General features: G+C 38.3%; 1 protein-coding gene across 7 annotated transcripts in view; it reads right to left on the bottom strand.

Annotated features, from left to right (window-relative positions):
• The window catches only part of MTA3 (metastasis associated 1 family member 3), a 236,587-nt gene that overhangs the window by 120,417 nt on the left and 102,224 nt on the right, over positions 1–13,946 (bottom strand). For 6 of the 7 annotated variants that reach the window (XR_004300276.1, XR_004300277.1, XM_032410402.1 and 3 more), the window contains exon 4: positions 7,097–7,223. Coding sequence is in view for 5 of the 7 variants with exons in the window: in XM_032410402.1 (XP_032266293.1) it covers positions 7,097–7,223 (127 nt within the window). In the remaining 2 variants the exon portion in view is untranslated. Of the gene's footprint in view, positions 1–7,096; positions 7,224–10,795; positions 11,239–13,946 lie in introns of those variants that run through there. The other variant, XM_032410401.1, reaches the window with a different exon arrangement.

Here is a 13,946-nt window from a genome sequence, read left to right as displayed (position 1 = left end):
TCAACAATAAATTATAATTCTTTCATTATCAGAAAATAAACAAGTTTATTTTAAAATTTTAATATGCAGGGGCGCCTGGGTGGCTCAGTCAATTAAGCATCTACTTCGGCTCAGGTCATGATCCCAGGGTCCTGGGATCGAGTTCCACATCGGGCTCCCTGCTCAGCGGGAAGCCTGCTTCTCCCTCTCCTTCTGCCCCTCCCCCTGCTTGTGCTCTCTTGCACACTCTCTCTCAAATAAATAAAATCTTTAAAATTTTAATATGCAATAATAATTGAGGTAACAACAAAACGGGCATAGTCTTAATATACTGTGGTGGGAATATAAACTGACAATAATTCTTTTTTAAAAGATTTATTTGAAAGAGAGGGAGCGTGTGCCTGAAGGGGGGAGGAGCAGAGGGAGAGTGAGAGAGAACCTTCTGGGAGGGGGAGCGGGGGAGTCTGAAGCAGACTCCGTGCTGAGCACAGAGCCAGACGTGGGGCTCAATCTCATGCCCTGAGATCACTATCCGCGCCAAAACCAAGAGTCAGACACTTGACTGACTGTGCCACCCAAGCACCTCTGAACTGACAATGATTCTTGAAAGAAACAGCATTTTGGAAGAAAAATGTACCCTTAAATTAGAAACAGGTCTGCTATCACATGGTAACAACAGTTAATGATACTAGTTTACTGCTACTGGGGAAAGGAGGATAAAGAGGAGTTCTCAATGGATTTCCATCTATTCTGTCTTCGTCAGAACCAGCCATGTTGTCAGCAAGGAAAGGGTTAAAAATGAAATCAAAATGGGATTTTCCCTCTATGTCTTAGGTCCAAATCTACAAATCTTAAAATAAACTTCTTCCCATTCTATGTCTAATGTGTCTTCATTTCAGGAAAAAAACCTGAAATATAGAAAACCATAAAGATGAAAGTTGCTTGCAGGACACCTGGGTGGCTCAGTAGGTTAAGCATATGGTCATGATCTCAGGGTCCTGGGATGAGCCCCACATCAGGCTCTCTGCTCAGTGGGAATCTGGCATCTCCCTCTCACTCTCCCTCTGTGCTCTCTCTCTCAAGTGAATAAATAAAATCTTAAAAAAAAAAAAAGAAAGAAAGAAAGGTGCTTACATCTTCTGATATTAAATCTGAAACCTATCAAATACCAAATTCCTATTTATATTCATGTGCAGACACAGGCTTACTAACGAAAATGATCTCATTTATTCACAAAGTAAAAATTACTGACTAAAATAAAACAATTCTTCAATAAACAAATCAGTATATATCTCTCTACAAACTTGCATCAAGAACTTCGGTTAAATAAAATCCAAAAAATGGAACTGTTAGATCAAAGGATATGCACATATTACAATCTGATGTTTCTAATTACACTAACACTTGAATGTGGAAGAGTTATTTATTTCCTTACCTTTAATCCCCTTAATCTTGGGGATTAAGAAAAGATCTATGGTCCTCCATCCCTCAAGTAACTCCTGCTTGCTTGCTAGAAACTTCCATTTCTCCCTTTCTCATGGTTGCTATAAACTCACTTTATTCAGTGACAGAGAGTATGTGCACAAAAATGATTTCCTATCTTCTGCCTAGGCCTCCAGGTAAAAGCCTGACGTTGACTCTGATAACTCACTCTCCCTGAGAGTCCTGAGTAACCTGTGATTCCAGACATCCAATCTTTAATTGTCATGAAAGGAGAGAGGCACACAATCTAAAATTTCATTTATGGTCAGTAATAATTGAGAAGAGATAATTCTATTATCCGTTGATGACTTTTATTTCCTTCAAGAACAGAAAGTTAATTGAAAATGGTGCAAGCTTCCAATTCTGACTGGCTATTTTATGCTGTGTTCCCCAGTAGGCAGGAAAAATAAAAATAAAGACACCAACCTTCAAGAACCTTACACTCTAAGATGATGTCTGACTAGAACCATCTCGACAAATTATACATAAACCCCACGAGTTTTATCAGCTGTTCAAGATACTTTTTCAATTGAATTAAGAAAGCTCCTCATTTTGGAGGTGAGGAGACCATGCAGAAGCAGCACGACACGGCTGAAACCAAGGAAAGCTCCCTACTGATTGTGGTTGCAGCCCGTCTTCTACAGAGCAAGAACAGTGATTATGATGAGATGGTGATGTTCATATTCTGGAATCCTAGCCTAAACTTTGTTTAAAGGGATAAGAATGTAAGGATTTCTCTAAGGCACCCTGCCATGAAGGGACTACTTGAACACTAAGGCGCACTTATGTCTTTAAGACTTATCCTACTGCTGACATCACATTCAGGTTCTGGAATAGCTTCTCTGGACTTCTTAAAACGCACAGACAAGATTAAGCAATGAGGCAGACAGGATCCTTACCACTGATGCTCTGAATGAGGGTGGGGCCTAACAACATGGATATAATGATTTCTCTACCACCACTCTCTCTTCATAACAAGGCAGACTTAGAGGACGAATCATCAGGTCCAAAAGCCCTTACTGCAGGAAATATCTGAGGCCAATAATCAACAGGTACCTAAGAAAATGCTTTTAAGACACAATGAAGCAAAAAAAAAGGGCGCCTGGGTGGCTCAGTCGTTAAGTGTCTGTCTGCCTTCGGCTCAGGTCATGATCCCGGGGTCCTGGGATCGAGCCCCGCATCAGGCTCCCTGCTCCGCGGGAGGCCTGCTTCTCCCTCTCCCACTCCCCCTGCTTGTGTTCCCTCTCTCGCTGTGTCTCTCTGTCAAATAAATGAATAAAATCTTAAAAAAAAAAAAAAAAAAGACACAATGAAGCATAACTTCAAAGGCTGTGATCCAGATCCCAAGGTTGGCAAACAGGAAAGGAATGGCTCTTTTTAAATGACTAACTACCTGCACCAGAGGCTGGGAAGAGGCATTAATCATTACATGCAGAATGCTGTAATTAGCAGCTTTTAAAAAGCCAAGCTTTTTGTGTTCAAGATGTAGAAAAACTGACATTGGACCATATACAAGACACACCCATAAACTTACGCACCCAATCAAGTAGGTAGTTCCCAGTTGCTACTATGTATCTAGCACACTAACATCACCTTTTAGTATAATAGTACAGTTTATATGTTTAACTTAATTTTTAATTTAGTTCTGTCCATTTGACTTGAACATCTAAATGGAAAAATTAAGTGAAAAAATAAAAATATCAAAGAACCTACCCATCCAACAAGTAACTCAATAGCTTTCCTTTTATCTCTGACACTTTTTAAAGACCTCCAGTCGTGTACACATCATAATTCTGTCTATCTGCAGCCAGGTGGTCTGGGTTCAATTTCCCAATCTGCCATGTAAAAGTCGTGAAACTGAAAGTTACTTAACCTTTTTGTGCTTCAGTCTCTTCTGTAAAATGGAGATAATAACAGGACCTACTTTATAAAGTCATTGTGAGGATCAAATAAAATACATATAAAGCAACTGGAATAACATCTGTCACAAAGGTTCAATGAATGTTAGAATTTTTAAAAGCCAAGTTTGATAAACACGGTCTGTCTAGGAGACTGAATACAGTATTGTCTATCCATAACAGGTCTAGCATCTGACATAACAATTTTATAGTGCTTCAGAGTGTATGCAGCATATAATCTATTACTAATGACTTCAGGCACTGTGCAGGAAGCAAGCCACCTCTCTCCTTGCCCCCCCAAAAAGTGTTCCAAAGATATTTTCATTGCTCAAGTCCTACCTAGCTCATGAACACGAAGTAAACCACTAACTATCCAGAACTGTCCTGGTCCTGGTTGACTCTCTCTCTCTGCCAGTGGAATCAGAAGGAACAGAGTTGCCTCCACGCCACTTTGAAAAGCTTATAATATCCAATGAGTATTGTGGCTCACAAACTACAAAGGACCTCAGGAATGCCCCAGTCAGGTTTTCTCCTGCATGCCATACAGCACTGAGGAAATTCTGGGCACTTGATAATGTCCCTGGAGAATAAAAAGCCAGTATTCACCAAATTACCCCTCTTTGCTGCCAAAGAACAATGGGGCTTCAGTAATTTTCTCCTGTTACAGCAGAAATAGATAGGGCATGACTTCAACATTAGCAAAATGTGAAGATCACTCCAGTGTGCACTTGTTTACATCAGCATGAGGGCTGGCTAGCATGGCTCTGTGCTTTGGCCAGAGACTGCCCCTAGCTCCATTCAGCTGTTGGGAAAATGAGAGCCACAGATGAGAAAATGTGGCTCTGTACTACTCCCTCTCGACTTGGAGAACAAAACAACAAAAATTAAAAGCCTCAAATGTTTATAACGCTTCATCATAATTCAAAAGAATTGTCAGTAAATTCACCAGGTAAACTCCTTAAATTTATAAGATGGGGACCTCATCTTAATTTATCAAGCACTTAGTATATGCCTTAATCTAGAATATACTCAGAAAATATGTTCAACAGTGACTGAATGACTGATCATTTATTCTATGTAATTTCTATGTTCAACACAGGGGTGTCTTGATAATTATATATCAGTATACTATCTTACTTCTTATGTATGATGAAAAACACATTACTAATTTTTCCATTCCAAGCAATCTCTTAAAGGAAACATTACTTATGAACAGATTCTAAGCTATCAGGATGGTAAATTAAAAATGTACTTGCATGTTTTGGATACATTTTTAAAACCATTTGTCAGATTCTCGTTCTGGCAAGATTCTTACGACTAGCCACATTACTTCTTGAGCTTAAAATGAATCTTTATATTCTAGCTTCTTCCAATTAAGTAATAAATGTGTATGGCTCTTCAGCATTTATTAGTTATATACAACTTTAAGAAAACTATGAAATATGTTTTCATGTTCCATTTATTTGAACAAAAATTAGCTTACTTTCCTACTTCTTGAAATACCCCCATTGGTAGATAAAATGACTGTTTCTACATTACCTGCATGATTAATTTTTCCAGCAAAGGACCCAAGTCACACAGAATATACTAACTCTAGCCAATCTAAACATAGTGTCCCCTAAAAAACCTACTAAAGCCAAATGGCTAACAGACACATGAGAAAATGTTCAACATCACTCAGCATCAGAGTAATACGAATCGAAATCACAATGAGATACCACCTCACACCAGTCAGATTGGCTAAAATTAACAACTCAGGAAAAGACAGATGTTGGCGAGGATGCAGAGAAAGGGGAACACTTTTGCATTGTTGGTGGGAATGCAAACTGGTGCAGCCACTTTGGAAAACAGTACAGAGGTTGCTCAAAAAGTTAAAAATAGAACTACCCTAAAACCCAGCAACTGCAGTCCTAGGTATTTATCCAAAGGATACAAACATAGTGATTCAAAGGGGGCACATCCACCCCAATGCTTATAGCAGCAATGTCCACAATAGCCAAAGTATGGAAAGAGCCCAGGTGTCCATCAACAGATGAATGGATAAAGATGTGGTATATACATATACAATGGAATATTACTCAGCCATCAAAAAGAATGAAATCTTTTTGGAACTAGAGGGTATCAGCTAAGTGAAATAAGTCAGTCAGAGAAAGACAATACCATATGATTTCACTCATACGTGGAATTTAAGAAACAAAACAGATGAACATAGGAGAAGGGAAGGAAAAATAAAATAAGAAAAAAACAGAGAGGGAGAGAAGCCATAAGAGACTCTTAGCTATAGGAAACAAACTGAGGGTTGCTGGAGGGGAGGCTGGTGGGAGGATGGGGTAACTGGGTGATGGGCATTACGGAGGACACTTGATGTAATGAGCACTGGGTGTTATATGCAACTGATGAATCACTAAATTCTACCCCTGCAACTAATAATATACTGTATGTTAACTAAATTTAATTTAAATAAAAAATAAATAAAAATTTAAAAATGTTTTTAAATTTTAAAAAAATTAAAAACTTTATAGCAATGCTGTCATGTTACTACTGAGATCAAATTATTTCTGAAAAGATCTGGAGCACGAGGAATTCCAGTATCTTTGTCATACAATTTCTGCTTTAGAAACTGTGGATCCATTTCTGAAAATAAAAATATGTACAAAGTCCTGGGAGCTGGTGTGTGTGTGTGTGTGTGTGTGTGTGTGTGTGTAACACAAGAACCAAATCACAGCTTAAGTAAGTCTCCAAACCTGTCTTAGGCCAAAAAAGACAGATTCAATACCCACACTGGGGGCTAAAGAAGAGGGGCCAATTTTTGAAATAAAATTAATACATTGTATTTCCCTTAGAAAAACAGTTTTTAAGGCAATCATGACTAGTAGAGAGGTGAATTACGTAACGATTGTGAACAAAAGCTGAAAAACTTGCTGTAACATGAGGCGAACACCCACACGGCCCTCCCTTGCACACCCCGCCCCTATGCGGCCGCCTGCACACGGCCACGCTCACTCGCTGCCGCTATGTGAAACATGCCCCGCTGTCTCTCTGAGGTTAAGTAAATGCCAACTACTTTCTGAAGTTTATCTGACCTTGACGGTCAGTAACTGCTACCTTTTGAGTTCAAACATTTTGTTAGACCTCCAAAATATATATGCTTAAATGTTACCACGAGCATATCATAAAAGACCACCACCATTCCTCCACAAACCCCAAAACTACAAACCAGGGACAGAATTTTTTCACTTTGGCTTCCCATCAATGTGCAGAGCACATACGAGTTAATTAATACAAAATACAAAGTCTTCATCCCAGAGTTCCTCAAAAGAAAATAAAAGGCCGTATATTCTACAAGGTCTAGAATCACCTGCCTGGGAAACAGATCTTGTGTTTTAGTTCTAGGGTTCTAATGTCTGACTCTGTAACATTCTAGGAATCTGGAGAAGACCAGTATTTCCTAAAACAGTGTTTGCAGGACACTGTTCTGCAGGATGCTAACAGGTATGCACATCCATTGGGAAAATCTGGATTAATGGTTACTGGACTGCAGTACATGTGCAAAGCTTTAATATGGTAATCACAGTATAAATCTCTAAGATAAAATTCCATTATGAAGCCTTTAGTAAACTAAGTTGAGCAAGATCATGAGGCAAGTTTGGAAATCCTTCAAAGAAGGCTGTTTTGTGTTTTTTCTAACTGCCACAATATTACTGAATACTTCGTATCAGCTTCTAAGATGCTCTTACCTGATATGAGTTGCAGGTAGAGATTCATACTGGCGCGACAAAAAGAGCTCCCTATGTTTCAGCTGATGCTTCTGTTTATCAGTCAAGTCTGCCTCAATTGTTGTTTCCGATTCTTCCTCAATTTCTTCTACACAAATAAAATTCAAAAAATGCATTATTACAGGGCACATTATCTATCTGGACATTAAGAGAGATCAACCTGTCATTCAAAATTTTCTTCAAACCAACTGTTATTATTTTATTTCAAATTTACATTTATTTAACTTGTCATTTGTGTTACAACCATAAAATGACATGAATTGGGGCCACAAACGAAGAGGAAGAACTCCAATTTTAAAATGGCAGATGGAACACACGCATTTATCTCCTCTTCCCCCATAAAACTACACCAAATAGCAATTAAAATGCACACACATTTCAATGACAATGAAAGTGGAAACAACGATAGAAGAAAAACTTTCAGCCAAAAAAAAGGTTTTAGAAGATGGAAAGCAGATGCAAAAAAAAAAAGACAAACTTAGCCAAGAGAAGGAAGTGACAATCTATATATGTACAGACAGACGCAAGGAGAAGGCAAGCACAAAGCTTGAAGTGACTTAGCCCTCAAAGATACCAAGTACTGTGAGAAAGAGGAGTGGGCGAGAGAAAAAGACAGCAGGAAAGGTTGAAAGTCTATCTACAACACTGTAACTAAATCCCAGAATACTCTATTTAAAAAAGAGAAAAATCAGGAAAAAAATTAAAAATTAAAAAGAGAATAACTGGAAAACAAGAAATAGGATAACACTTTTCAAATTTGATAACACAAACAAAAAGCTGATAGAAGGATTAGAAGTTACTGCTAAGGAAATCTCCCAGAAATTTCAATACTAAGACAAAGAGATAAATAAGTGAAAACCAAAAGCTAAAATAAATAAAATAAAATAAATAATTCATGAAGTCCAACATCCCAAGAATAAAAGTTCCAGAAAGAAACAACAGAGAAAACACATTTCTTCATCTCTTTTGGTGGGGAGAGGGGGTGAGGAAACACCTATCAAAGAATGATTCAAGAACATTTCCCCTTATTGAGGGAGAGGGACGTCCAGACTGAATTTCTGGCATAGTTAATTTTTTTTTTAAGTGCTAATATGAGATCACAAAAGTTTACAGAAAGAAAAATTAGGTCACATGCAAAGAAACTAGAATCAGAGTGGAATTCTATATGAATAGCAACTATTCTATCCTAAGATGGTGGAGCAATGTTATCCAAGAGGAAAAATGACAGTCAACCTAGAATTGTACTTGCAAACTATTTATCAAGTCTGGAAACACAGTAAGAATAATATTTTATTCATTCAACCAAGATTTGTTAGGTGCCCAAACAGGCACTATTTGAGGTGTTGGAGATAAGCAGTGAGCAAAAGTTATTAGGAAGAAACAATTCAAAGTATTTGTCTTTGAGAAACAGGGTTGGAAGCAAGGGAGAGGAGACAGCAACGTTGCATGAAAGTAAAAAAAAAACAAAAAAAAAAACCCGCTGCATTTAATAATCTTTTTCCAGAAAAATAAAATAGTGTCATTTACAAATACAATTCCAAATAATTTTATATACAAAAATTTCTTAATACCTCTAAGGGTTCACAGATCCTCTGCAGCCTTACCTGGGCCAGACTGTGTGGGAACAGCAGGGGCACTGAGGACTCAGATGGTGAGACTACTGGAAGGGGCAGTGCTCCTCACGTAGGAAGAGCTTAAGTTTAGGACTCAGAGGCCTTAATTTTGGGATACTGATAGGCAACACACACACAGATATACATGTGTGTGTACTTCTGCTCCTCGCTATTCTTATAAGTTCTCAGTTATGGGCCCAGAACCACAAATGAGATTTTATCACATACATAATTTTCTAATTATAACAGTGTTTTTGAACTGCACGAGGGCAATGAATGGGGTAAGCCATCAGATCTTTTCTACAATACTTTCAAATTTTTAAAACTCTTGATTGAAAATGAACCTGAAAAACTGATTTAGAAAGACTGACGTAGGTTAAAAAAACAAACAAACTAAAGCAACTTAAAGTTCTTTGAACTCTCTCTTAATGAACTACCCAAAGAGAAATCCAACACTAAAACAGTTACTTCCATAGACATTTCACTAGTGGAAATCAATGAAGTTATTGGTGCATTAGCTCTATTAGCACCAGCAAATATCACATACAAAATCATACTCTTTACTTAATGAGGATTTGATAAATTGTTGTCCTGTAAAACACAACTAACTGAATTCTAATGTGTACCCTACAGAGTTAAAACTGCAACAAGCTCTACAAATAATAGCAGCAAAACTTACTGTCTTATACAACCTCTTGGTACAGCGTGAAAAGGACTAGAATCTCTGACGTGCAATGGAGCCAAACACAGAAATCACCAAACAGCACCTAAAACTCACCTTCCAAAATTTACTAGTGTTAAATTTCATTTACATATTTTCATAAATTTACAGTGGCTTCTGAATAGGAATGATTCCCATGCCGTTAACATCCTAAAAACATTAAATGACCACAGTGGCAAAGCTGGCATTTAGACAATGAAAAATTTAAAAGACTTCAGATGATTATCATCATCAGAAATTGGGTACATGGTAATATATTTATAACTTTTAAAAACCATTTTACCAAGCTTGATGGAACATCAAATTTGCTACCTTCCAAAAGTCATTAAAGTAAAAGTCCCATATCCTATACAGTGATAGGAAAGACAGATACTAAATTATTTATTGTACTTTCTTTATAGCTAGCAAAGTTTCACCAGTTTATTAGCAAGAAGGTACTGGAGATATGGAGGGGGAAAAAGACTGCAGAAGGAAACTGTACAATAGGATTGTATGAAGTTTTAAGGAGCAATATAAATGTCACTATACTTTATACTGATATCTTCTGGGGAGCCTGGGTGGCTCAGTTAGTTAAGCATCTGCCTTTGGCTCAGGTCATGATCCCAGGATGCTGGGATCAAGCCCCACATCAGGCTCCCTGCTCAGTGGGGAGCCTCCTTCTCCCTCTGACCCTCCCCCTTCTCATGCTGTCTCTCTCTCACACAAATAAATAAAAATCTTTAATTTAAAAAATACTGGTATCAGGGCGCCTGGGTGGCTCAGTCGGTTGGGCGTCTGCCTTCGGCTCAGGTCATGATCCCAGGGTAATGGGATCGAGCCCCGCATCGGGCTCCCTGCTCAGTGGGAGGCCTGCTTCTCCCTCTCCCACTCCCCCTGCTTGTGTTCCCTCTCTCGCTGTGTCTCTCTCTGTCAAATAAATAAAATCTTTAAAAAAAAAATAAATAATAAATAATAAATAAAAAATACTGGTATCTTCTGTTTTAGTAGTATGTGCCATACAATGCATGACCCACCAAGGCTCCTGCAAATTTCAAGGTTTTCGACTGCAGGATGAGAAAGAAGCCATGGCTAAAGATCTCAGCAAGGCTAATTGCACATGCAGGCTGATAGGGGATGAGGTAAGGCCAGCACAAACAGTATCCAAGAAGCGGGCAGCAGAGAACAAATCAAACTAGCCAAACTGTCTAGAGCACCAGAGCATCCAGCCATGGGATACGGGAGATCAGTGTTCAGCAGTAGGTTACAATCAGGGACTCAGGCAAAGCTTTAGAGAATGGGCATGTGACATGTACAAGACCAGAGCCGTCGGCTGATGAATTTAGGTACCTGAACAATAAGGGACAGAATGAAGGGAAGGAGCAACCATTCCTGATTCTAGTTCCTTGACTTAAAACTGGGTGTTTTTCAGAATAGTTCAGAATTCTCATTCTTCCATATTAGTTGGGAGGGATGGAGGGGAAAGCAGACAAGAGGAGAGTCCTCCACAGGTTATTCTCAAGATTCCTTTGGTCTGTATTTTAATGGAGCATCAGCCCGTGATGATGTCAGCTGGTACAGACCAGACAGAAAAGCAGGCAGTTAAACATTTGTCTGTAGATGCATTTAACAAGTACCCAAATGTTAGAAGGCATATTATTGGATTGAAAATAGCTCAGTATTGATGGAACTCAAGTTTGTCTAGTAAGAAAAAAAATCCTCAAAAAAGGAATAAGGAAGTTGAATAAAATTAGAAGGATTTTTATGACAATGCAGATTTCAGGGAACTATCTGAATGAAGAGAAACAGTTTGGCAGTTTAGAGGCAAATAATAAAGAAAAAGCAGTTATATTTCCATCATTAGCAATGAATAATCCAAAACTGAAATTAAGAAAACAATTTCATTTACAATGGCACCAATAGGAAAAAAATACTTAGAAAAATATTTAACAAAGGACAAATCTTGTAAACTAAAAACTATGAACACTGTTAAAGGAAATTAAAGACCTAAATAAATGGAAAAACTATGTTCACGGATTGAATGACTTACTGTGGTTAATGTGGCAATTCTCCCTAAATTTATCTACAGATTCAATGCAACTTCTATCAAAATTCCAACTGCCTTTTCACAAATATTAATCAACTAACCCTAAAACTCATATGGACATATAAGTGACCCAGAATAGCCAAAATCGTTTTGAAAAAGAGCAAATTTAAGAGGACTTTTCTACTTCCAGATTTTAAAGCTAAAATAACCAAAACTGTGTGGTATTGGCATAAGGATAGACATATACATGAGTCCAGAAATAAGCCCATACATTTATGGTTAATTGATTTTGGACAAGGGTATCAAGACAATTCATTGGAGGAATGAAATTTTTTCTACAAATGATGCTGAGAACAGCTGGATATCCACATGCAAAGAATAAAGTTTCACCCTCACACCATATATAAAAATTAACGCAAACTGAATCAGTCCTAAATTTAAGAGCTAAAACTAAGGGTGCCTGGGTGGCTCAGTCAGTTAAGCGACCGACTCTTGGTTTCAGTTCAGGTCATGATCCCAGGGTTGTGAGATCAAGTCCTGTATCACGCTCTGCACTAGGCGTGGAGCCTGCTTAAGAGTCTCTCTCCCTCTCTCTCTGCCCCGCATCCTGTGCTCATGCACTCTCTCTCTCTCTCAAAAAAAAAGAGAGAGAGCTAAAACTACAAAACTCTTAGATAAAACACAGGTGTAGCTTTTCATGACCTTAGACTAGGTAATGGTTTCTTCACTATGGCACCCTAAAGCCTAAGCAACCAAAACATAAAATAAATATATACATATAGATATATACATCATATATATACGTATATGTATATAAATTTGAATATTAAAATATTTGTACTTAAAAGGACACTAAAAAGAAAGTAGAGATGGGGGTGCCTGGGTGGCTCAGTCGTTGAGCATCTGCCTTCACCTCACGTCATGGTCCCGGGTCCCTGGGATCGAGACCCGCATCGGGGTCCCTGCTCAGCGGGAAGCCTGCTTCTCCCTCTCCCACTCCCCCTCCTTATGTTCCCTCTCTCAGTGTGTCTCTGTCAAATAAATAAATAAAATCTTAAAAAAAAAAAAAAGAAAGTAGAGATGGGGCACCTGGCCGGCTCAGTCGGTAGAGCATGTGACTCTTGATGCTGGGTTGTGAGTTCAAGCCCCCCGTTGGGCACAGAGCTTACTTAAACAGAAAAAAAAAAGAAAAAAAAAAAGTAGAGACAATTCACAGAATGGGAGAAAATATTTGCAAATCGTGTATCTGATAAGGGTCTAGTATCCAGAATATATAAAGAACTTGTACAATTCAACAATAAAAAAAAACCCAATTAAATAATGGGCAGAGGATTTCAATAGACATTTCTCAAAGAAGAAATATAAATGGCCCATAAGTATATGAAAAGATGTTCTACATCATTAGTCACTAGAGAAATGCAAATCAAAATTACAGTGAGATATTTCATACCAACTAGGATGACTGCAGTCAAAAAGACATAACAAGCATTGGCAAAAATGTGGAAAAGTCGGAATCTTTGTACATTGCTGGTGTAAAATGGTGCCGCTGCATTGTTACACAGTTTGGCAGCTCCTCAGATGGCTAAACATAGTTACCAAAGACTAGCATTATTCAGCCCTAAAAAGGAATGAAGTGCTGATGATTCACTCTACAATATAGATAAACCTTGAGGCATTACACCAAATGAAACATTATGAAAGTGAAAGACAAAAAGGGCCATATACTGTATGATTCCATTTATATGAAACACCCAGAATAAGCAAACCCACGGAGACAGGAAGTGGATAAGTAGTTGCTAGAGGGTGGGTGGAGTGGGGGCGCGGGGGAGTGACTGCTAATGGGTATGGGTTTCTTTGCAGAGTGATAAAAATGTCCAGGAATTAAATAATGGTTATGGTTAAACAAATTTGTGAACATACTAAAAAGTACTAGGTTATATATATTTTTTTGAAAAAAAAAAAAAAAAAACAACAACCAGAATTATATGGTATGTGAACTATATCAGAAAGAAAAAAAGCTAAACCTGAAAAAAAATGTCAAAATGCAAAAGGTCAGCGGCCCTGCCATCTCCTGGTAATGCGCCAAAATGCCCAACACAAAGGGGGAAGAGAAGCGCCTGCTGTAAGTTCTCCAGGCCTTTTAGAACACAGGGTATTGCTCCTTCTGCCACACATATGCCCATCTACAGGAAAGGTGAGATTGTGAACATCAAGGGAATGGGCACTGCTCAAAAGCAGTGCCCCACAAATGCTACCACAGCAAAACTGGAAGAGTCGACAGTGTGGCCCAGCATGCTGTCGGCATTACTGAAACCAGCCAAGGTCAGGGCAAAATTCTTATCAAGTGAATTAAGGTACATCTTGAGCATAGTAAGAGCCGCATGAAGGAAAATGATCAGGAAAAGAAGGAAGCCAAAGAGAAACGTACTTGGGTTCAACTGAAGCACCAGCCTG

Source organism: Phoca vitulina, unplaced genomic scaffold, assembly GCF_004348235.1.
Source record: "Phoca vitulina isolate PV1807 unplaced genomic scaffold, GSC_HSeal_1.0 scaffold12, whole genome shotgun sequence".
NCBI lineage: Eukaryota > Metazoa > Chordata > Mammalia > Carnivora > Phocidae > Phoca > Phoca vitulina.
This window is presented reverse-complemented; position numbering and strand designations above follow the sequence as displayed.